The sequence below is a fragment of the Micromys minutus genome (assembly GCF_963924665.1).
Source record: "Micromys minutus genome assembly, chromosome: 26".
NCBI classification, from domain to species: domain Eukaryota; kingdom Metazoa; phylum Chordata; class Mammalia; order Rodentia; family Muridae; genus Micromys; species Micromys minutus.
In genome coordinates this window covers 140,547-167,214 of record NC_137961.1, presented here as the reverse complement: position 1 = coordinate 167,214, position 26,668 = coordinate 140,547, and the positions used below count along the sequence as shown (strand labels likewise).

General features: G+C 35.5%; 1 protein-coding gene across 1 annotated transcript; it reads left to right on the top strand.

The window, feature by feature from the left end:
• Nucleotides 1–217: 217 nt before the first annotated feature.
• CRISPLD1 (cysteine rich secretory protein LCCL domain containing 1) lies at nt 218–24,920 on the top strand (the record flags this gene model as incomplete). The annotated part of the gene is made up of 14 exons (XM_080938686.1): nt 218–475; nt 8,366–8,484; nt 8,794–8,926; nt 9,771–9,886; nt 10,518–10,618; nt 12,877–13,017; nt 13,373–13,433; nt 13,539–13,605; nt 13,807–13,937; nt 15,474–15,517; nt 15,603–15,675; nt 18,729–18,804; nt 22,260–22,390; nt 24,611–24,920. The coding sequence occupies 14 exons, from the start codon at nt 218–220 to the stop codon at nt 24,660–24,662; spliced, it is 1,503 nt and encodes a 500-aa protein (XP_080794812.1). The 3' UTR covers nt 24,663–24,920.
• Nucleotides 24,921–26,668: the final 1,748 nt, after the last annotated feature.

The following is a 26,668-nucleotide window of genomic DNA, read 5'->3' as shown; positions in this document are numbered from 1 at the left end:
AGCTTGGAAAAATATTTTGTGCTAACAGTGTAAAAGTGTAAAAGTTATGGGGAAATGGAAACGATAGAAAAAGTATTTTCAGAATCGGAGTGCTTACGTATTGGGGTTTGCTATCATAAAATAATTTAATCTGAATCATGTGACATGTCTTATAGTCAAAAGGAGTGGAAGAGCCTGTCTTGGAGATTTTCCCGGGAAAACCCCGAGGCCATTCATTATGATGTGTAAGGCACAGGAGTGGCTCAGAGTGACGGCACTGCTATTCGTGGCTAGAGCAGTTCCAGCTATGGTGGTTCCTAATGCCACTTTGTTGGAGAAACTTTTGGAAAAGTACATGGATGAGGATGGTGAATGGTGGACAGCTAAGCAAAGAGGGAAAAGAGCCATCACAGACAATGACATGCAGAGCATCTTGGATCTCCATAATAAGCTGAGAAGTCAGGTGTACCCAACAGCTTCTAATATGGAGTATATGGTAAGACATTGTTCAGGTGGTGTATGTCAAAAAATGTTCTTGGTGCATAGAGCAGCATAGGTAAATACCTTCATGCTGTCCTTTAATCTTTCCCCCCACTTATTCTGCTTTAGTTTCTAATGTTTTCTTCAAGTATATTTCTATCTGCATATTTCTATCCCTGTTTCTGTTGTTAAGAACACTTTCAATTTCAATGTAAACATAAGTACCTTCAGATCTATGCTTTCTAAGTATTCTAAACTCTGCTCTGATCAGAAGGAAAGTCACCCCATTCCTAAGTAGCTGCTGTACTTTAAAAGTCTCTTTGTACATTTACTTCTTTTGTGTTGGGGGTTACATGCCATGATGAAGGGATGGCAGTCAGAAACTAACTTTCAGCAGTCTGTTCTCGAAGCACATGAACTCAGGTCACCAAAGCTTGATCCTCAGGCTTGGCTTTTATTGCCTGAGCCAACTGGCCAGCCCCCATATTGACTTTCAATCTCCTTAGTAGAAAGATTATGCTCTAGGGTCCCATAGGACTTTTCTGTAAATAGTGGATCTACACAACTCAGACTGAGACTTAGTGAAGAGTTCTAATTGTTGGCACACATGTATGCCCCCAAGTAGACTTTTGTTTCTTGAAAATGTGAAAATCACTTTATAATTGTTTTAGTTCAACTGCTTTGGCTAATTTGTTTGTAAGCTTCAACGTGTAAATATAACCCTAGGCAAAGAATCAAGTTTTAAAGAATCATTTTGTCCTTAATTACCTCATATAAATTAACAGGTTTGGGACACATAATTAGTTCTTTAAAATTATTTGCATATCTTATATGTTTAGACAAGCTTTCAAACTGTATTATATTACTCCCATGAACTCAGAATGCACTGTGCTAGCAAAACCAGCTAGCCAATACTTCTGTGACAGCAAAGCTTATTTAATGAGCACAAAGGCATGCATTAGACAGGTTGTGTGATATAGGTAGTGTAAGTGCATTCCCATTGTTCCTTTTCACCCTGTATTTACATTAGTTCTGCTGGTTATTCTTTTAGATGAATCAATAGAAACATGGCACAGTCAGCCTGCTTTGGGAGAATCAGACTAGGTAGGTACAAGCCCAGAGCTTGGGAAGAATTTGGAACTACAGACATGATGGAAACTGAGAACCTCAGGGAGAGTTTGGTTTAAGGTTAATTAAGAAAGTAGCCATAGGGCATCAAATGAAAGGGCAAGAGATTACCAAGTATAAACACTGGCTTTGGATGTATATAGCAGCAGGCTCACATCTTGTCTCTCTTGTTTATTGGAATGTGAACTCTCATAGTCTGCTACCCTTCTGGGCCCAAGCTATTCAGTGGTAAAACTGGTGGAAAAATACAAAGCCCAGAGGTGGCATTGAAGTGACTGTTGAACTAATGTGCTTTCTTAGAGCCTGCCTTCCTGTGGATTTATAACTCTGAAGTATTGTGTGATCATCTATATCCTTTTTATTCAACATTGAAAAATATTTTCCCTGAGTTTTGCTTTATCAATTCAATTGAAATAGTCTTAGGCTTCTATGACTCTGTCTTCTATACTCCCAACTCTGCACCGTCTTCATGTATTTCCTAGTATGTATGGGATGACCACCATGTTCCACAATAACTTCAAAAGAAAGCCAAGGGCCTTATAATGTCTGTTCAGTCCTCTCCAAGAAACAGACACATAACCATATTTAAGTCCACATATCTGATTTGCACACCACACACATGGATGTGCATCTGATAATCCAGTTCTAGCACCTATCTCACAGATGTTGAACCCCACCTCTTCTATTTCTTTCACATTCTTATTTCTCTACTCAAATCTGCAATGGTATCACACCTTCCCATTTATCAGACTGCACTAATTCATTCCTGTTTTACTGTCTAGTGCATACTCTTCATATCTGGTAAAGCCGAACTTTCCCTCAGCTTTATCTGTGTGGATCACTCAGTTGAACAAAAGTCCTATTAACTTCTCCCTCATTAAGAAGTTCAAGGTTCTAGAATTAACTCAAGCAAGGAATCACCTGTAGTCTGCACCACGGACCTTAACTACCTGTGTTCATACTGATACACTTGCTGTTCTGAATGAAGAACATGCTTCTGCAGCTTCTTCATCCATTCAGTATCTGCCATGTTTACATGCCTATGTTCCACCTCTTTTTACCAGTCTCCTGTTTATCCCTCAAAACTGAGCTCAGATGGCATCTTTCTTCCAAAGAAATTTCTAGTGGGCCTATTCATCTGCCCTATTCTGAAATACCTTATCTTACCCTATTCATAATAAGATAACAGCTTAGTGTGAGTTGAGCCATTTGAGCACAGAACATAGCAACAGGTTCTGAGATGGCAGTGAAGAGATAAATGAAAGCTGCTTGCCAAATTTTTCTTAGATGACCAAACAAAAATAGTTAAAAGCCATTATATACACACCATATGTGTGTGTGTATTCATTTGTATATATAGGCATATACATACTCATACATATAAATCATCATAGTCCTTGTTTAGTATCTTCATTTATATTTTAACTGTTTTAATTATTCCTCAGTAGTCTTTAAAAGTCTCATTGAAAATATTCTTCTTATCAAACTGTTTTTAATTCTTCTAGCAATTAAGAGAAACTGGAAGTATAAAATTTATGTATCTCTCACTGGTTGGAAAGATACAAATTTCTCACATTTATGGAATAATTGTTAATGCAGACAGCATAGAATATAAATACATACAATATAAATATGTAAATAGCAGTGTAGAGAATCAAAAAGTACAATGCAGCAGTTTGTGTTGAAAGCATGTAAACTCCCGTTTGTGTGTTAACCATACCATGACTTCTATCCTGTACAACTGAGTCTTAATTTGCATTTTGAAAAGAAGCCCTTCAAAGTGTAGTAGTAGAAGTTGTAGAGAGCCAGCAAGGAGGAAAGTTTGGCTATAAAGGCCTAGACATTTGTAAGAGACAAATAAGTACAAATTTTCTAGACAAATAAAGGGATGATGCCAGACTAGTGTCTGCTCTAGCCCATGAGCACAGGCTCACTAATGTTTATGATGCTGGAATAGCATTCCTGGAAAAACAGACTACTGATACTGCCTTTTGAGTTTATCTGAATATTAAATTTCCATCTCAAAAACTAAACTTAATAAAATGAAATGATATTGTTCTAAATGGCTAGGTTGATGCTTTCTGCATCATAGTGGAGGCTTTGTTAGGAAGCAAATTTTAAGAGCAGCCCACCTCATATCTCTGTGGTTTCTAGGAAACATCCATTGCCTCAGGGTAATGCTGCTTTCTCTGCAGCCTCTGAACCTTCTGAATGTTCCCTCCTACTACAGAGTCCTTCAGAACAAATGAGGCAGAGTGGTTACAACCTGAAGTCATTCCTAAATTGGAAGGAATCATTATATAGCCCTTTCCCATAGGTTGGTGTGTATTATATATGTAGTTCAGAAATAGCCATGTTTTCTTTTTGACATACCTCATGTACCCATTTTATGAAGAAATGGTAATTTTAGTGTAGGTTGACTTCAAATTAGCACCGGTTGAATAGTTCAGAGGGGAAAAAAGCCTCTTAAACCATCTTGATTTGATTTACAAACCGTTTAAATAGTATGGGTATAAATTATTGGCTGTCTAAAGTCTGAAATATTGTGTACTCAAATATATGTGTACTAAAAACTGTGCATACATATACCTTGATGTCATTAGGCTTTAGTAATAATTCTTTCAGGACACTATATTTTTAGTACTTGATTCTGGAAATTTAAAAAATTACATTGTTGGTCTTTACCTAGATACATAGGCATAAATAAATTTGATAAATGATCATTTTAAAATTATTATTAATATTTATTGAACATGGATTTAAAATTAAATTTAGTTACATGATTTCTGCTTTAGTCCTTATAAATATATTTACATATACATGTAGTATAACTGATAAATGCTGTTAACTTTCTTATCTTGTTTTCAATGTGTTAAGCAAAAAAATAGTTGTTGCTTTTTTAAAAAATTCTTTCCTTTTTGAAATTATAACTAGAGCATTTTACCCTTCACTTTCCCATCTCCAAGCCTGCATACTCTTTCTTGCTCCTTTTAAAATTCATGGCCTCTTTTTTATTAATTGTTGTTACATTATATCTGTATTTCTGTACATGTGGAGGAATAAATACATTTTGGTCCTTAAGACATCTTTCTGAGTTACCTTATAGTTTATTTGACACATTTTATAATTAGGGAAGGTTAGCCAAACAAGTTTGAGCATGTTTTAAATTTTATTTTACTTTCTGTATAACAGATATAAACACTGATTTGGAAAACACAAATTTGTGAGTTTAGAAGCAGTTGTGTACATCTTCTCTTAAAAGTTCCAGTTTCTATGGAAAACCTCACAGGCCAGAAGACATAGTCAAGTGCATAGCAAGAAGAAACTGATCTTTAGTAGAATTTCCAGGTCTTTTCCATGGGCTCATCTGGGTGGTCCCTGGGAGTGGGTGGTGGGGGTGAGGCTTTCATTTATTACTGGACCTGAGCCACCATCACCTGAGGGCCTGTACTTTCTCAGTTCTCAAGCTTTGGCCAAGAATTCTCACAGCTGCTGATCCCTCTGTGTGGTCTCTCCACAGTGTCCTTCCCGCCAATTTTCCCCTCTGGTTGGCTGCATAATGTGTTGGCTCAAATTAGTCAAGATGTATCTGAAAAGAGAACCAAATAGAAGCTCTGTTTCATAACCTAGCCCCAGAATTCTCAGAGCTTCAATGCACTTTGTTAGCCGTAAGTCTCTGATTGAAAGGGAGAGACAAGAAATCTGCAATACCTTGTGTAAGATTAGTATTTAAAAATCAACACAATAGTCTCCTGGTATTTTAATTTTTAGCCGTATAAGTTCTATTTGTGGTTTTCCCCTTGCTTCTGAATGTTCCTTAGCATGAGGTTGGCCTACTGGAAAACCTATGGATTAGTGTGGTTTTGCAATGTGACTTAAAGCACTGTGGGAATCGCCGAAATCTTGTATTTCAAGATGGGCAGCAAACCTTTTTTGTTGTTGTTGTTTCTTAAGAATGCTTTACTTTCCAGGTGTCTTCCTGGAAACCTGATTATTTTTTCAATTTTCTGGATGCAAAAGGAATATAGCATTTTGCTCATCCTCTGGGATTTCATTCAAATTCATATTTTTGTGTAAATTTTTGTTGAGGGCATAACAATAGTCACTTAAACAGTAAATTAACATGTGTAATTTAACTTACTCAAATAATGAAATTAATCAGTAGGATACTTACACCAGCAAATAAAGTTATTACCTGATTAATATTTTTGGTAGCATATACTTATGGTGTCTATAGTAATTTGCAGTATTTGATAATAATCCAAAACGAAAATAAAGTTTTTAGTTATAATCAACTATTGTTTACCACTTTAAGTTTTAGTTGAATGTAGAGATGTTTCAGTACTTTAATAAATAATAAAAATATACTATGATAAGAATATAGTAACTTGATGTAAATTTTTACTTTTTTATGATGAAAATATTTTATATTTAATATTCACAACTGAAAGGGAAGCAATATTCATTATGAAAAATTATATGAATGAGCAGGAAAGAATTCTATACCTGTATGTGTTTGTAAATGTATGTGCATGTGTTTTTGTAAGTATGAGGGTGTGTGCATGCATGTACACGTGGGCATGCACCTGTGTGTGTGTGTGTGTATCTGTGTGTGTGTGTGAGTGTGTGTGTGTGGCTGTCTTCTTCAGTGGATCTTTCATCTTGTGGTCATATTAGGGTTTTTTAGGTTTTTAAAATCAAGGAGAGAAAACACATCTTCTTGGACCCCACTCTTCTCTTTCTTTGTTTCTCCACCATCTCACCCCTAAGCCATCTGGCCATCTGGAAAGTCAACATCTGTGACTTTGCTTTTCATGTGCTTTCTGACCTCTATGGCCAAATTTCTCTATCACTGGGCTGGAATTCTCTTACTCATCCATTATTACTCAGCTAGCCTCCTTTCTTGCTCTCTTCCCATCATTGTCCATCTACTCCTGAAATCTCTTTGTTCTCTATAGTTAAATTTGCCACCAGTTTTTCTTTAGCCTTTATTGAAAGGAAAAGTCACAGGGCACCAATGTTGTTAGAAGATGACATCCCAATGTTAGGGAAAAGGATAAAGAGAGTGGGGGGCATATGGCCCAGGAGGTGCTGCGAGGCCTAGGGGGAAGGGAGATGCCTCTGGGGGGCCCATGTTGGGAATCCCTTTCCCCTGAGGGACCAGCTACACAATGGTATAGTACAGAATAGAGTTTATTCAGGGCATGGGAGAATTAAGAGGGTGGTAGAAGCAGAAAGTGAGGCATGAGCACATGGAGGGAGGGGGAGGAAGGGAAGGAGAAGAGGAAGGGGTAAAGGGAGAGAGCTCTGGCTGCAAGAGGCCAAGAGGCCTAGAGAAGCAAGAGAGAGAGGAGGGGGCAAGCAGCCCCTTTTATAGTGTCAGGTCACTAAGATGGAGCATACCTGGCTACTGCCAGGTAATTGAGAGGTGGGATTTACAAAATCTTAACATTTATGATGTATTTTTCTTGGCTTAAAAAGAATACTATCTTATTGTTTTTCTTCCTTCCAATTTTAATAATCCTAGACTTCTTTTTCACTATTCTCATTGTTCTATATAATTTTTTTTCTGAAGTTATTTATCTCTACATAGTGAACATAATGAATATATATCTTCAGATCATATTTTTTAAAACTGCTTTTTTGTGTTCTTATAGTCTGTTGGCATGCATATCACTTTCCTCTTTGTATGTACATTGCAACCTTTCCAAATTCCACCAAACAAATACACAGACACATGCTTGTTATTTCCCTAATCTCCTTGTGGCAACTTTATTACTCCATCATTTCTTCTCTATGACAGATTAAATTAAGTCACCAATCAACTTTAAAATATTTACATATCCATGTGTAATTTTTATCATGTCTGCTCTTCTACAGCCCCATCTCTTAAATTGTTAAAATGTTTCAATCTTGGGACTATTTTCCTGTCCTCTTATTGTGCAGAGTCCTGTTCTGAAAGTGCCAATGTACTTATTAATATATGGGTTTGTCATTTTACTATTATGTCAAATGCACAGACCATGTTTTGAAACATGAAATAAAAACATGAGTACTAAATTCATAACTTGTAAAATTTTATTATTAATTTGCATTTTGATTTTTTGTAAATTAATTATAAATGAGCCAGTCATCTTCATTATTTGTCATTGTATCATCTATATAATAAATACAGAAAATAGGTCAAAGGTACAGGCAGGAGTAAAACAACTACCTCCAGGCAACCCATACTCTCTTGGAAGAGATATATATAGTAATAAACATTGCCATGCTTGATGATAGTGCCAAACAAAGGAATGTAACAAAGGTCTGAGAGCATCATGGAAGGCAGAGCTTACTTCTGAGTGAGTTGGAGAGATAACATATATGTTAGATAATGCAGGATAGAAAGCCAAGGATAGATTCCTGGCTGGCAAACCACCAAAGGATGCTTAGACCAGGTTCAAGTCTTGAAGATATTACAAGCTATATAAAGAAAACTTACTCTAGATACCTGTAGAATTTTGTTGGCTACATGGAGGGAGAAGAGTCAGGTAAATTCATTTATCACACTGGAAATTCTAAAAAACATTTAGGCACACTAGAAGAGGAACAAGTGTATTCAGGGAATTTAACTAGAAATCTGATGGAGAAAAAAATCCAGGTGATAGATGAGGAAAACCAAAGCAATGTATTCACTTAAGAAAGAAGGAAGAAAACAAGAACCCATGATGCATATTTGAAGAAATATCCAGTATGAGCATTGTATATCTGTGTTTTGTTTCTGTTTACTCTGTAGACATGGGATGTGGAGCTGGAAAGATCTGCAGAATCCTGGGCTGAAATGTGTTTGTGGGAGCATGGACCTGCGAGCCTGTTGCCCTCCATTGGACAGAATTTGGGAGCACACTGGGGAAGGTAATGGAAAGCACAGCTTTTTATTTCTGGAAACACAAATGTCATGAATGAAATGTTGATTAATCCATCACTAGCGGTTTCCTAATGCTGTTGCCTAGGATTAAAAGAATAGACCACAAAACATAGAAAACTCAAATATCCTACTAGAAGAGTTACTTATTTCCTAGCTTCTTTTTTTTGTATCATCTGTTTATTTAAGACTTGTACCTAACACAGAAGGAGCTTCCTGTCAAGCCTTGTCAATCTATGTTTGTTTTAAATGTATTCTCCTACTCTTCTTGTTATTTGTGATTTTTTTCCTTCTAACAGATACCGACCTCCAACCTTTCATGTACAAGCATGGTATGATGAAGTGAGAGACTTTAGCTACCCATATGAACATGAGTGTGACCCTTACTGTCCTTTCAGATGTTCTGGCCCTGTTTGTACACACTACACTCAGGTAATGCTTTGTGTGAGCTACAGTTGGTTCCTCCAAATTCAACTACTGTATCTACCAGAAAACATATGAGCATGTGTGTCCTTTTTGTTTGTTTGTTTTACTTAATGGGATTATGTTTAAAAATGTGTAGCATTGTTAATTCTTTAGAATAGGCATAAAAATTTCTATAAACAATAACACTATCACAGATGGCAAACACTTACCTTACAGGTTATTTTAATGACTTCACATGTAAAATAATTTACTATTGTCCCAATAAATATTGTTAAGGAACAATTTGCCATCTTTGAAATAATTTGCTGGTGAAAATATAATTTATTATTGATTTCACTATATTGCAGAATTTATAATATAATGTGGATATATTTTATATTTTACATTCATGTCTAGGATTGCATGTATTCCTAATCTTTAAGTCAAACAAGGAAAAACAGGCTTCAGTAGACAAAGGTCACTGTTTCCCTGTTTCTAGAACGGGGGAGTTTCTGAGCATTGCATATTTACTTTTTATACAGACTTCTGTTACTTTAGTTAGTAAGCTTTTTTTTTTCATAGAAATGGTCATAGAATAAGATGGAGAGGTAACTTTGAATTATTTAGTAGGTTTGTATTTAGAAAACGCTGACATTGTACTGCAGAGAGAGCTCTTTGCTTGTAAGTTTTTTTAATGAGTTGCATAAAAAGCACAAACCAAATTACAGAGAAGTCAGATGTTGAGCACATCTTACTCTAGCATCAATCATCTATCTGGGCTTCTGCATTTTGTTTTTAATACACTTCCTTTGATGCACTACTGTCTCATTTCATCTTAGCCCTCCTTGAACCTCTCTTTTCTCTAACACAGGTGGTGTGGGCTACTAGTAGTAGAATAGGCTGTGCCATCAATCTGTGCCACAACATGAACATCTGGGGGCAAATATGGCCCAAGGCCGTCTACTTGGTGTGCAATTACTCTCCAAAGTAAGTAGACAGGGTATGAATTTCTAATGAAAATTTTCTTAATGTGAAAATAATTTTGTCATCCTGATTTTTTTTAATTTTCAAGGTATATTTATAAAGCATATTGGTTTAATTAAGCTATCTCCCATTGCAGTGATTAGAGTAAATTAAGTCAATTTATAAAGGGAATGGACTATTGAAATCTAAAGAAATAAAACACTTTTTGTGTGTTTTAAGCTTCATTTGCGGTCCCATTTATGTGTACATATTTACTAATTTTGATGAGAGGTTTTCAGCTATACGTAGGTGAGAAATATGTTTTACATATGAAAAGAAGTTATGAAAGGTTTGTTTTAAAATTTTTACACAACTTTATTAGGATACATGGGATAGGTCAATATTCTTCTGAATTCAGTTTTTTATAAATGTTTGACTTTTAAATTTTTAATAACATTTATGTCATGTTACTTTGAAACTTTTCAATATAATGAAGAACGTAAGCCTAGACCTAAAGGAATCCATACCAAATATATGGAGAAATCTTTATCTTAAGATGGCTACATCATTACTCTAGAAATAATTATATAGCAATGTTTGAAATGTGTTAGTAGTGCTGAAGACCATGTCTTAATGGAATGGATCATGTCTTTAGGGGAAACTGGTGGGGTCATGCACCTTACAAACATGGAAGGCCTTGTTCTGCTTGCCCACCCAGTTTTGGAGGAGGCTGTAGAGAAAACTTGTGCTACAAAGGTCAGTGTTTGAAACCTTTGTTTCTCAGCTCCATAGCATTGTGCATGTTCTTGCAGGGTGTAGCAAAAGACTAGGGTTTGCCACATGTCTGTGAGGCCTGGAGTGGAATTCCCAGTGTCAAAAAATCTAAAAGGAGTCTAAAATCACATTAGTTGTCAGATGAACCAGAGCACCACTTTAAGCACTTTGAAGAGGTGATTTAAATATGAATAATTATTTCAATTTTTTATTTGATTTTTATTGGATATTCTTTGTATTTACATTTCAACTGCTATTCCCTTTCCCTTACTTTCATTCCCCCTCTCCCTCCACTTGATCCAATGAAGGTGCTCCCTCTCCCAATCACCCTCTCCTCCTTAGTGCCTTGGCATTCCCCTACACTGGGAATACGCACCTTCACTGGACCAAAGACCTCTTCTCCCAGTGATGCCAGACAATGCTGTCCTCTGCTACCTATGCAACTGGAGCCATGGGTCTCTCCATGTTTTAGTCCATGGGAGTTATGGAGGGTTTGGTTTGTTGATAATGTTGTTCTTCCCATGAAGTTGCAAACCCTTTCAGCTCCTTCAGTCCTTTCTCTAGCTCAACTTATATCTAAAGGATTCATATAATGAATCAATTTTAACAGGGGTCATGTGCCTACAGGACAGTAGCAAGAGTTTTAAACAACTGCTTCTGACACTTTTTCCTATCCCAGAAAGACAGTGTATATCTTAAAAGACATCTTAATATGTTGTTGGGAGTTGTCTCAACTGTCATGTTTAAGGATTTAGCACATTAACTTAATTCATTTTTAAAGCTTTGAGAGTTTGGACAAAAGTATGTCTCTATGTATCATACTGATCTATGCATGGTGAATTAGACACATCTCTCTCTCTCTCTCTCTCTCTGTCTGTCTGTCTGTCTCTCTCTCTCTCTCTCTCTCTCTCTCTCTCTCACACACACACACACACACACACACACACACTCACCATCTCTCACCACAGACTTTATTTCTTATACTGAAACAATTTTAAAAGTGTGATTATACTGTAGAACTTATAAAATTGGTGATCTCAAACAGATACAGAAGTCTTATTATGAAAATATGGGGTTCAGGTGGTAGAATGCTTGGCTAACATGCAACATGCCCTGGAATGAATCCTTACCAGCAGGAATAGTCAGACTCATCATCACTCTCAGCACTAAGGTGGAAGCAGGAGAATCAAGAGTAAAAATTCATCCTTAGCTGTATTGCAAGTTTAAGGCGAGCATGAAATACCTGAAATCCTATCTCAGAAGCATACAACACAAATATAATGTCCTGTTAATTATGCCTGAAGATATCATCTGTATGACAAGGATTTGGGTAGAGCCATAATCTTGGGCATCCATGTGGCCATGTTTTACCTTATACTTTCTATTTTTGATGACAAAATGAAGGTTGATGTAGAGCAGATGTGATAGAAAGGTTGGAACCAAGTTCCTTCTCTCCCTGCTCAACGCTCATGGAAAGCCATTTGTTGGTTGTATTCGTGTCTGGATGCTCCTTGGATGTGATAAGCAGACCAGAAGCACCCATTCTACCTCCCTATCATGTGTCCCTATTTGGTTTCCTTGCCCACTTTGCAGCTTGTCTTCTGGTGATGGTCTTTGTACATATACCTTCAAAGTAGCAACTTCTCTGCCTTTCACCAATAATTGGTGAATCCCTCTCTAAACCAATATTCCTCTTTATCTATGCCTTTCTTCTAGGTTCTGAGTTTAGGAACACAAATAAAAATACACACTTGTTTGGCTTTTTTAGTTTAGTTTTGTTTTGTTTTACTGCAGGACAACAATAAACTCTTGTTATACAACAATCCAGGGCGGGAGAATTCAGTGACAAGCTTGAAATTATTCTCTATTTAAAGTGAAAACTATTGCATCTTAAAGTTTATTTTAAAAGTCAGAAACTCTGTAGGAAGTGATGCTGGAACTGATTAGGGCATACCCACCCTTTAGGAGATGTTTTCATTTCTGGGAGTGGGGGAGATACAGAGTTTCTAAGCTCTGATGCTATTAGAGAACAAGTCCAGCTTTCTGTGTCTTTATGAAAACCAAACACTGATGCAATCTTCAGTATGGTACACACAACCACAACCTGTGGCAAAACCTGTACTGAAAATAGTACTGAACTTGTAGGTTTTAATTATTTAACAGGTGTAGAAAAACATTTGTTCAATAATTTGTGCTCATGTAAGTAAATTCCATATTTTTTAATCTTTTCCCTCTGGCAGAAGGGTCAGACAGGTATTATATCCCCCGAGAAGAAGAAACAAATGAAATTGAACGGCAGCAGTCTCAAGTCCATGACACGCATGTTCGCACAAGATCAGATGATAGTAACAGAAATGAAGTCATCAGCACTCAGCAGATGTGTAAGAGTTTAATCACATATCAGATGCTTAGACTTTGCATGAATGATAACTGTCCTAGTTTTATTTGCACGTTTTCAAAATATCAAATCATGTTTTAACTGGGCAGTGGCAGCACATCTCTCTTTTAATCCTATCATCCAGGAGACAGAAGTGGGTGAAACTCTGAGTTCGAGGCCAGCCTGGTCTACAGAGTGAGATCCAGGACAGCCAAGGCTACATAGAGATACTCTTATCTCAAAAAAAATTTTAAAAAAAGAAAGAAAAGAAAAATAGCATGTTTTAATAGTATGCAAAACTCATTTTAGAAGCATTGGAATTATTAAAATTATCTGGGTTTTGTTTGTTTTTCTTTTAGCTCAGATTGTTTCTTGTGAAGTAAGATTGCGAGACCAGTGTAAAGGGACCACCTGCAACAGGTGAGTGTCACTGTCAGTACAGTGTCAGCTGACAAGTTAAAAAAGTGTGTGTGTTCTGTGCTGATGTCCAAAATAACTGGTTTCATTCCCACAACTATCACTTAGGTACGAGTGTCCTGCTGGCTGCTTGGACAGTAAAGCTAAAGTCATTGGGAGTGTACATTATGAAATGGTAAGTGGAAATGAAAATTATTTCAGGATGCAGCCTTTTCATACACTATCTATTTTTAATGTGGAAATTGCAACTTATATCAAGTATGTTATATTTTTCCTCAGAAATGTTTTTTAAGGTTAAAGTTATATAAAGAGTCAGTTGCTTCTTCATATAGAGCTTGAATTCTTTAATATCTTCTGTCTCTTCCTTTCCTGAAAGCAATCCAGTATCTGCCGAGCTGCCATCCACTATGGAATAATAGACAACGAAGGCGGGTGGGTAGATGTCACTCGACAAGGGAGAAAGTATTACTTCATCAAGTCCAACAGAAATGGCATTCAAACAATTGGGTAAGAGCCCAAACAATTTTTTCTCTCAGATGAAATGAAAATTTAAGGAGCTAACATATCTTTGACTCAATCATAGAAGAATTTATGGAAGAGAACTTGCTAATTTTTCAAAGTTCATTTTAGTTTATAGTTTTCACAAAACGATTGGGATCTTTTTGCTTAGAGGCATGATAAAAATCTTAATTTTTAAAAGATCTAATAAGTATACATAAATTTATAGTTAGTCTCTGGGCTGAAGAGATGACTCCATGGTTAAAAGCACTGACCACTCTTTCAGGGAAGCAGAATTTGGCTCCCAGTACTCACACTGAAGGGCACAATTGGCTATAATTCCACTTTCAGGAAATACAACTTCTTAGGAAATTGGCAGGTACTGGTTATTCACATGATGAATATAAATTCATGTAGGCAAAACTCTTACATGTATAAAGTTTTTTAAATTATAGCTAACTTTTAAAGTTAAGTTGTAAATTTTTCAGCTATGACAGAATATACCCTAAAGAAAGCTAAGTTATTGCATTTTATTTTCCTCAATGAAATGATGTTTTATTTCATGCAATGGTGATTTGGTTAATATTATAGATATGATTGCTAAGTAAGAAAAGATTTTGAAGTGTTTTCTAATCATACAGTGTACTCTTATCTTTTTTGTTTGTTTATCTAAGTGTAATTTAAACACAGGAAAAACATTGATTCACTTTGTGAACATCCTTCATGTAAAATTGTGTGGTTTTAATTATTGGCAATATCTCTTCTTAGTACAATTTATTAGTTTATTCACTTAGCAAAATTTATAAATCATCATTAATGAATTATAGTCATTATTAAAGCAGATACTGGTAATGATTTGCTAGGGGACAATCTTTCTATCTTAAGCTTCATTTTAGATTGTTACAGAAATGATAATGAAATATGACACATTTTTGTTTCTATATTTTGTGAAGAGAAAGATCTTAATTTGTAGAATCACATTATAAATGAGGACTATTAAGCACTGAATATAAAACTCATAGAAATAAAATATTAATGTCTTATATCTTTAATACTAAATAAGTAACTTAATGGGTGAATTATGTTGAAATATTACTTGCAAATTAACCAAAACTCAATAACAGATGATTTTCTTAAAATTTTAGTATACATAAACCAGTTAAAATTTTTAATATATCGTGGTATATCTAATCATATGTCTGCTTTTTAGCTGCGTGGTTCATATAATAAGAAAAGGTTTACTCATTTACTGTTGACCTTATAACAAACATTAATAATTGATTAAATAACCACTATTCCTTTAAGGCATTTGTCATTTTGGATTTTTTTCTATATTAATTGTTTTAAAGGCTTAAACTGGTTCTGTGGAGAAAGGACATGAGTCTATAGATTTATTGTGAATAAATGATGTGTCCTTACACCATTTGTCCAGATATTTTAACAAACAGTTTTAAATATTTAAAGCCCTGAGCAGTACCAGGAGTTACACTGTTGCTAATACCCCAAATGATTGACATTTCTTTCTCTTTTTTTTTTTGTCCTCAGCAAATATCATTCTGCTAATTCCTTCACAGTATCCAAAGTAACAGGTTAGTACTATTTTTTACTTGTTCTCTTACCTTGTATGGGATGTTTGCCAAAGAAGTTCACTTGCATTCTGCTTTAATTCTTCAGTTCAAGCTGTGACTTGTGAAACTACAGTGGAACAGCTCTGTCCATTTCATAAACCTGCTTCACATTGCCCCAGGTAACCCTTTGCACAGGTGCTTGTCCTTGTAATAAATATAGTGATTTCCATATGTGCACATGTATCTGCATAGTCACTTGATATGTACCCCTTTGGTCCATGATCTCTGTTTTTATGAAATTCTGGTTCTAAGGTTTGAAAGTTTTTATGATCTTCCTAGAGGGAGCAACAAGATATTGCACACTACATGTAACCCAGAACCCTTACTTTACCTTCTCTAAGTGTTGGCCATTCTATAAGAATTATGCTATAAGAATTTATGCATGTGGTCACATGTTCATGTGTGACACACGGGGTTTATACTATTTTACATAAACTTTTATAATAAATGTCACACTGGGTGGTATAAACATTGGGTATTTATATCTCATATTACTAAAGATTGGAAGTCCAAAATCAAGGTGCCACTGACTTGGTCATTGAAGTGACTCTCTTTCTAGATTGTAGATGTTCTTACATGTGTTCTTACATGATGTGAAGAGTTCTTTCCCATCTACTGTTTTTGCATGGGCACTAATCCAATTGGAAAAGGGTACTTTCTTCTCTTCCCCATTTAACCAAGTTCCCTCCACAAAGGCCCTACCTATCTCCAGAATAATGTGGGTTAGGATGCATGTAGAACTGTCAATAACATTCATTCTATAAGAAGTTCTTCTAACAGTAATCAATGTAATTCATATTTAACATTGTTATGTAATTCCTAAATTAGAGGAATCTAATTACAGCTGGTAACTGAAAATAATGCCAATAAGATTGGAAAAGGATTTTTACTATTCAGATGTGCTGTGAACATCTGATCTTAAACATAGACATAGCTATCCTGTATCCTTAAAGGAATTACCCCCCAAAAAATGTCAAGACACACAATTTACTGTATTTTCATGTCCGCAGGGATTCCATATCTGAAGTAAACATTGACATAAACATTAAGTACATATTAAATAATTATTCTTCTCTGATATTGATGTAAACTTTATATGCCTCACTGTGAATAATTAGGACTTTAAATACCTATTGGAAGCTTAAATGAATGCTTAGCAGTTTTATTCACAGCATACAAACAAATGGGAGTCAAGGACTAGCTATTAGATCACCCCTTCTCAGGAATATATGGAATAATTGCAAAAAAAAAAGCATAAATAAGCACCCTACCCCACTTTTCTTTACTTGAATTTGTCCAAGTAAGAAGAGGATCAAGTTGCAGCTGTTGATACAGACAGTTTAGAGTTAGGCACAGTTTATACATGCAGCATGAGCCTAAGGAAAGGAAGATGGTTTGATAGCCATAGTAGGAAGATTAATTGCCAGTAGTTTTTACATTTAGTGAGATCATTTCTAGTCAGTGGGGAAATATTTCAATTTTTAGAACCTTGAGCTACGTTCTTTATAGTAACCCACTCTCCAAAAAGTACTATTTACCTTTAAGTGGTTCTTACTCAGATTTGACCAAGTACACATAGTATACAGTGTTATATGGTGCTAAACAAATTTTAGAAGTAACAACTAAAGCTATGTCCTGAAGAGGATATATCTAAATTGATAGGAACAAATTCAATTTGACTATTATTACTGTTATTATTATTATTATTACTGATATTATTAGAAAATTCATTGATGTGATAATGTTCAAGGTATTTTCATATAGTTACAATGTTGAGTCTCATATACTATATAAAATCATGTTTTCATAGTTTTAAGTGCTTATTTGTGGGTAATGAAGAGGAAGAACTATACACACACAGATACACAGAGATACAGACACACATAGAGACAGAGAGAATATCAATTAAGAAGTAACCTTAGTTAAAAATATGAATTGATAGTTTCCTGAATTCTAAGAGTGTATTTAATTATTATAACTGGATGTTCCAATTTAAAAGCAAGCTTTTTAAAGCTTTTTAAAAATTATCATAGCCAATCAGATATTAAAATGGCAATAGGTTATGAGGACAAAGAGCATTCCATGTAGAGAAGAGAAATGTAAAGGGCCTGGGGCATAAGCACATAGCATAGTTTGTATATTGGAGGAATAACTACCCTTCACCAGACTGTGAAAATGAGGTAGAAGAGCCATATAAAAATTTACCAAATGCAGAAAATATTATAAGGATCTTTTGTTTATTCTCAATGATAGAGAAAGCCTTTGAGATAATTAGAAAGGATAAATGGCATGTTAGGACTTCTATCTTTAGTTTAAATATATATAAATCTATTGAGGAGAATTAAATCAAGCGAGATCACAAAGGGAAGCTGATGATGTAAGTCACACAGTGGCTGATCTGTACTTACCATGGTTTAAGCTCATTAAGGGATGCCCTGAGCATGGTTGCATTATATATGAGTGGTAAAAATTACTGTCCAGTTGCATGTAAGGTACTAGATAAACAGGAACCTGGGTACAATAAAGGCTTTGTCTGAGATTCCTGCAATAATGAATTTACATTGTGTTGTGATGGGAAGACCCAGAAGAGCAGGACTTGACAGGAAATAAATTTTATTTTGTGCCAGATAGGTTTTAGATACTTATTAGATGTATGAGGAAAGAGTGAGAAAGCAGCAAGCATTCGGGGTGCAAGTAGAGAGATTCCAGCCAGAGACATGAACTGGAAATTAACTATAGATGAAACTAAAAAACGTGACCCTGAAAAAAAACACTTAAATTGTGAACACAGAGAAGAAACATGCTATGAACCATACAGTGAGTAATAGGCAGGCACACTGATTTATCAAGTCACACCTTTACCAAATTCTCTCAACTCTGAGTTCCAAACTTACTTCTACAGGGCTTTCTTTGTTTATGCTTTTCTTTTTTCTGCTTTAAATTCCCAAGTCAAAGGCTTTTGAGTAAACATAAATAAACTAAAACCCAAACAACAACATCAAAACCTGGACTTAAGTGAAAGGAGGCACTATGTCAAGTGCTGGCTCGTGTCATTGATCTCTTGTAGGAGAGCTGAAGGTAACCAGGCCCTGCAATGCTGACTTCATTTCTATATAAGTTTCATATATAAGAATTGAACATACCATCTTACGTTTATGTGTTTATTTTTCAGAGTGTACTGTCCTCGAAACTGTATGCAGGCAAATCCACATTATGCTCGTGTAATCGGATCCAGAGTTTATTCTGATGTAAGTATGTTAATTTATGCTGCTCCCAAAATCTGCAAGGATCTAAATATATGTGCTCATTTAGATGGGCATATGTGCCCTACAGAGTCATGGGATTTTTTCTGAACTGCTATACATATTTTCAGAATAGCTAATTGTAAATGAATATTTACATAAAACGTGCTTGTATAATTATTTATTTTCAATATTTTACTGCATATCTTGCCTGTATATTGGACCCTTAACAAGAGGGCCTGGAGGCATTTTAGGAAGAAAAATTCAGTTTGTTTCTTTTGGTTCTTTTGTGTCTGAAATGTGAACTGGACAATTATCAATTGTGTGTGCGTGTGTGTGTGTTCATATGCTCTCTGCCAAGGAGGCATTTGACAAATAATAAAGGGTCACAAACAGGTAATTCATTATGTACATACAAACAAAAGGGAACTAATTGCCAGCACACTGTAATGTGGGGCTTTAGGGTGGTTAGAACAGGAGCTCTAGTAACAATGGCTTCAGAATGAATTGCCGGTGCCCTTTGGAATATTGATCACTAGAAGGCATTCGGAAGATCAGTTCTAGTGAGAACCACTGAGTATACATGCAGCAAACACCAGAGACAGCTTTGCTGGGCTCTGTACACATAAAAACTGCAGCTAACAAAAAAACAAAGGCCAAAGAGTGAAAGCCTCAGTCCTTCTGAGGAAAAAACGTAAGTGTATAGCACCCTCTCAGAGTGTGGTACACCTGGACCTGGATCTTAAATCATTAATAATCCAAGAGCTAAGAATATAGCCTTGTGGCAATTTTTGGTATTCAAAAATCATTGTTTAATCTATACACACCAATAAAACTCTGACTGTTTCCATGTTACATTCTGTTCTACGTGTACTTTATGCTTATGGTAACTAGTAATATGCATACTATCAAACTTCTAAAAGAACTAAGTACTGACAAAAATATATTCATATAGTGTTATGCCAAAATGCCTTTAAAAATCTGTGCATGTATCTCTCTTTTTTAACAATAAAGTTGAAAGAGAAAAAACAAACAAACAAACAAAAAACTGCAGCTAATAGGAGGGAAGGAGACAGAGTGAGGGAGAAAAGGAAGGAATATGACTAGCCCATTGAGATAGAGATTCTATTTTCTCTATCTCATGTTTTTTCATGATGAATAATTCAGATTTTATGCACTGAATATTTGGAAGACATTGTAAATTTTAAAGGAGTTACAAAAATAATTGTAGGAAGTCTCTTGGTAATATATGAAATCAATAAGACAGTCTAGAAGTTTGGTTTCATAAGGAAGCCTGAATTATGTACTTCCTCTTATTTTTCTTATCAGTCAGTTAAGTCCAAATTCTTTCCAGTTCAGCTCCCCTTATGATGTTCTTAAGCTTCTGGCCCCATGTTTGGTTAAGGAATTGACTCATCCATGCATTTGGGTTCATATTCTTACACCTGAAATATATCTTTTTGAAAATTCTGTCATTGTTGTGTTCCTTATTTCTCAAGTGAGTTACCACTTGCTTTGTGAGGTGCATAGTGAGATAAAATGCCAGCCTTCTTTCAACTGTTTTCTCACTTTGGCCTGTGTTATCAGACTATGTGAGCTTTGTGACGATTAATTGTGAAGTTCTTTGGAGGCAGAAGCTGGTCAATTTGGTTGCTGGTTTTTGTCTGCTAACCAACACAGAGTCAGGACATAGAACACAAAACGGAGTCATTCCTTAGAGGTTTTTCCTTTTAAGTTTCAAAACTTCTCATTTTAGTCATGTATGAAGAAGTCTTTTAAAAATCCCTTCCTCACTATTTTGTTTGTAAGGGATCTCTTGGTAATTAAACTTCTACCCTGGGATGATTTTAAGGTCCTATCTAAAGCCTGTACTTAATAAAGCTGTTAGTGACCTAGAAGATTCTTATCACACAGTAACTGCAGAGTCGTAGACTAAGCTTCCCAATCTTCTTTGCTCCCACAAGATATGTAGTCTCTCCAGTTAAGTTGGTGTGGAATCAACCAGCTTCCCTTCTGTTGCTTTCTTTTCCCCTGTGTGTTGCTCTTTCTTTCTATAGAGCTCAATATATGTTATGTATCCTGGTACTGTGGACATCTCACTTTTTTTGTAGCTTACTACCTATTGTATTAATTCTGACTTTGTTCAGAATTTTTCTATATTCACAAATGAAACATATCATTTATATAATATATTCTAAAGTATGGACAGAAAGAAACTTGACCTCTGAACTCAGAGATAATGCCTACTGACTGCATGCTTGAGAGGAAAACAGTACTCTAAAATACCTACAGGATTAATGATCATCACATGGAAGCATTTCTAGTGCCTTGACCAGAGAATGCTAATTATACTATTTTAATAAAACAAGAGGAATACTGAAATTTGCAAAAATTACTTTTAATTTAATCTGAGTATCCTGCATCCAGTGACCAATGCAGTCTGGACTTTAAACTTCTGTGTGAGATGCCTCTTCCTCAGGGGAGGGAAGTGTAGTCTTTGAAAGACCTCATGTTATAATAGAGCAAAAACTAAAGAATGGTTAGACATCCTGGCCTTCAGGATTTAGGAACTAATAAATCCTGACTGATGCCAGGGGTCAGTGCACTGTGATAAAGCAATATCAAGCCAGACATGCACACTAGTGTGAATTTTAAAACCATTATGACTCCATCCCCATTGTGAACTGAGAAAAGAACCAAATGGATGCCTGCAGCAGGTTAGAAAAAGACTATCAGGAGGTGAAATGGATTGTGGGTTACTGAAACAAGCCAGGTCCTTCCTGTCCAATGTTGCCTTGAAAACCAGCTATTGATTACTTTTCATAGAACATTTTTATAGAAGCCAGTGTTTGGATAGAAGGAAGACTTCCATGGTCCAAAAGAAAGGATATGACTTTGGAAGACAGTAGTTTTAAACACTGAAAATTTTCATAGAAGCATTAAATAAAGCTTCTTCTCTGTAGAATTCCTGTTTAGCTTGGATTTTGTAGCTGAGTATGTGAGCAGGCATAGTAAAACAGTTGTGCATAGATTATTTTCATCAGGGGAAAAGTCCTGCATTCTGGCAATGGAAGAGCTATGGTTGAGTTACTTATAAGTAAAATCGGAAGGAAGGAAGAGTCATTTCCTCTATTTTGTGACTGTTCCATCGCATATGTCCCAATATTTACCAGCAAAGGCTGAGAATTATGAATGGTGACAAATAGTGCTTGAAGAATTAAAAGGAATTAATTTGCTCTGTACTCCTTTGGTTTTAAAATTCTGCTGGGACAAAAAAAGTGTTTCCAATATTGGTAGTGGTGAGGTTTCACCATGACAGCTACATTTAACCTTTACATTCAAACTTGCTGAGAACTGGTTTGATGTGTTACTTCCCTAATGCTGCTTCATATATTATATATACTGGGCAAGTGTAGCTTAGAATCTCTTCCTAATGGTGGCTATTGTCTTTACTTGCTCAGCTGTCTAGTATCTGCAGAGCAGCAGTACATGCTGGGGTGGTTCGAAATCATGGTGGTTATGTGGATGTCATGCCTGTGGACAAAAGAAAGATGTACACTGCTTCATTTCAGAATGGAATCTTCTCAGAAAGGTAAAGTCCAACAAAACATGCATTCTTTTACATTTTAGTGGGCTCTCTTACTTGTTGCTACTCTACAGTTCTACTTAGAATGCTGCCTAAGTGGGTGAACTATGTTTCCTTTGAGCCTTTGCGTGGCTGTTGTTCCTTCTGGGATGAGAGGAGCTATAGTACCAGACGTGGCTGTCTCCTGTAGGCTTATAAAAAAAAACAACATGGAAATCGGATTACCCAGAGAACCACTCTTTTGTTAATTGATCTTATAAAAAGGAAATTTCCTTCATCCTCTTTCAGATTTTCTAGATTAGTTTTTATATTTCTTTCTAGGTGTGCAAGGCACTGAGTATTTCTCTAATCCAGTTATCTGACAAAGTATTTGACCACACAACGAGTCTTATTTTCCCTAGAAATAATTTTTTTTTTGATTTGAAAGCATATGTTTAGTGTGATGTAAATGGAACTCTTTCAAGCTATCTTAGGTTGTTCAGTTTGTTAGTAAAACATATTTTTATGACTTGGGAAATTTTACCAAGTTTATAAATTATTAAAACTACTCAGTTTATAAACTATTGAACAATGAAAGGAATGAACTTTTTAAAAAGCATAACATTACATTTATTTATGCAGATACCTAAGTTTTAGGTATTTTCTAAAACATATTTCAAAATTATAGCAGAAAGGAGTCAGGCTTCTAGAAGTTTCTTAGAACACAAAGACTATCCCATGCAGAGTCCAGATTGGCATATCCAATCAAGATTCACACATTGAGTGCCTTTTTTTTCCATATCAGGAATCTATGACTGAGAAGGAGACTTTCTGCATCTTGTCTCATGACTTTGCTAAGCAGGCAGATCTCAATATAATCTAAGTGCCAGGTTTCATTTAGCCCTCATACTTCTGAGATTTAATTTAAAACTATTATTTTAAGGATATATAATATCCTAACAAAACTGAGGATAACAATTAATTTTTAATTACTATGAATAACCAGCACTATCAATGTCTTTGGTGAAGTCTTCAGTAGCAGCTGAGTAATGCTGAGTGCCTTGAACCCTAATTAATATATTACTGACTGAGGTTAAATTGGTTAAGTGGTTAATGTGTCCAATGTCATATAACAATCAAACTTTAGGATTAACACTTTGTGTATAAGTTCAGAGGTGGAGATTTGTCCAGGATATCACTATGTACAAGGAAGACACATTTACTTCCCAGAGCTTGTGCTCTGTACCCTGTTAAAAGAAAAATAACTTTAAATAAACCTTCTACATACATGCAGACCTGGAATGTCATGTCAGTGTGTCATGCTTGGTCAGTATCCTCACTTTCTCTCTCTACAATCCTTTCCCTACTTATTGTATGATAATAAATATAGAAAGGAATTTAATTTTTTCCTGAAGAAAATGTATCAATTACAAAATAAAATTCTGTATAAAATACAAATAAGTCATATATTTAGAATAGAAATGCATAGTTTTGCATTACTTTCACGGTTTGCTTTAAAATTAAAAATAACCCCCAAATGGCATTGGGTGACGAGAAAGACACACCACACACACACACACACACACACACACACACACACACACAGAGAGAGAGAGAGAGAGAGAGAGAGAGAGAGAGAGAGAGAGAGAGAGAGAGAGAGAGAGACAGAGAGAATTTCCATATTTTAGGTCTTTCCAAATTTGATCATTAAATTTCATTGTAATTTTTCTCAAAACTATCAAGGCTATGACTTACATGGAATGATGGTTATACAGTTTGTATTTGTATTATATTAAAGTTAGGAAGTGATAGTAAGCCAGTACTCTAATGTTGCTTAAGTATCAGCAAGGTTCTAAACTGTAAATAACTACCAATGAGATAAACCAATTGCAACGTACAATCTCAGTATCCCTGCAACAGGGGTCAAAGAGCAGCTGCTTAACTCCATTGTATTAGGAGGTAATTCATGATAACATGTCCCAGACACTGTGAAACTATAGAATGGCTACTGTCCTTCTCTGTGAGCTTCTCAAGTTACTTTAGTAATATTTCGTCCAGCAGGCAACTGCTACCTAGAGGATTATGTCATCTTTACCAGAGCTTTTCCAGAACAATAAATTATGGCTGTCTAAGACAGTTGGGCCATCTGGCTTCATGGAGCCACTTGCTTGAGTGTCCTCACAGAGCATGACTTATTGAAAGGATAATATGTACAGATAACTTAATGTCACCTTTGTGCTCTTGCAGTTTACAGAACCCTACAGGAGGAAAGGCATTCCGGGTATTTGCTGTTGTTTGACTGGGAACATTTGGAAGGTGAACACAAAGCCTGCTCCAAATGCCACATTTCTGACGTTCTTATACAACTATAACATTACTGTACAAAAGAGAGCAAGTATTGCTAGTCCACCTCCAGAGTACAAATGTGGGCCACTCTTGATAAACAAAGTCTATAAAATAAAACATGGGACATTTGTTTTGGGGAAAGTAATGAACATTTAATTATTTTAGAAATCCTGTGTTAAATATTGCTATATTTTCTTAGCAGTTATTTCTACAGTTAATTACATAGTCATGATGTTCTACATTTCTTATATCGTATTATATGGTGCTTTGTATATGCCACTGATGAAGTGTATCTAAAGTGACTGTGAAAGGCCCTTAAAGAATTATCTGTGCATTGAAAAGCAATAAGTCCTAAAATTAAAAGAAACTTTTAAGTCATTTTTTTCAAGCCAGTCCAGTACTGTGTTGTGACCTATTTTAAAGCTCTATCTGCCTTACCCTTAAGACTGAGCAGTTTTTCTCTTGTGTTAAGTTGCTTTGTGCCGAATATTAAGTCCTAATGTTGCACTTGTTATTTTGTATTAAAATAACTTTTTAATTTCCAAGTGAAAATATTTGGTTCCTTAGGAGGGGGCCTCACTGACATGTGGGGAAAGTCCAACCAGTGTTGTGAGAACACTCCTAGAATCATGTTGTAACTAGAGGGTGAGACAGCAGACAGAGCTTGCTAGCATTGTTAGAACTGAGTTTACTTTTTTTGTTTGTATCCTGGCAAGTACTCCTGCAGGCCAGGAAGTATTATTTTTAAAATGTCTAATGAGGATGAACTGGTGCATTACATTGTTATTACCACTGGTTTTCAGAATGGCAAACAATTTTATGTATAAATCTTTTATTAGTGTGATTCTATGGTAGTGATGTATTTGTTTCTGTAAAAATATATTGTGCTTTGATACTTAAATTCTGTAAAATGATAAGGATTTTTTAAATTGTTTGTTGGTAAAGTTGTTTCCCATAAGCATACTAAAATTAATCAATTTCAAAAGATTATTTTTGCTTTTACATGCATACTTTAACTTAGGATCATTCTAATATAAATAGAAAGAGTTGATTTTATTTTTCTAAATTTGACTCACTAACATCAATATAAATAAGTGCTTACTAGTAGAAATGCACAAAGTCCACCTAATCACGCAGAGATTTGCTTTGTTGAAAAATGGTGATTTAGTTAGAAACATAACAAGAGAATAACTGCAGAGCTATGAATTTTATAAAGGAGAAAATAAGTATCAAACAATAAGGTAGTAACATAGGGACATTTTATACAAGTGTTTAATTATAACTTTTCTGCACATATGTGAGTGCAGGCATGTGTCTTTCACCCTATTTGTGTTCTGGTCACTGTTCTCCCTAGAGAATGTTCATCACTTTTGACAGGCTCTGGTCCTACAGACGCATCTCTAGTTCAACTTCAGTGTGAATCCTCCCCACTGTTGCAATATTTCCACTTGACTTCATCCCTATATCCTGTTCCACTCCTTTCCAGGGCATCAGCCAAATACCAGTAGAATTGCTCCCTTCTTTGAATTTCCAATGCCTAGGAGAACTAACCCCATTTTTTCGTTACCCAAAGTAGAGATCATGGAAGGGAGCTGCTTACTAGCATCTATTACCATAAATAGTGAACTGGATTCTCCCACATATATTGTTCACTAAGAAAGTGTCCCACAGAGTTGTGTGCAAGTCAATTTAACAGAGGTAATTCTTCAACTGAGATTGCCTCTCCCCAAGTGACTCAAGTTTCTGTCAAATTGAAAGGAAAAAATGAAGCAGCACAGCTCTGAACCAGTGGATACTGATGAATTCTAGAAGAAAGGGACTCACTCTGTCATTAGTTGTGTATCTACTGCTGAGCCCACTAAAGTATGGATAGATGCAAACCATTTGTCATATAAATGGTCCTGATTAATTTCAATAGATCACAAAACAAAATAAATGGACTTGAGCTTGGGATTTTTT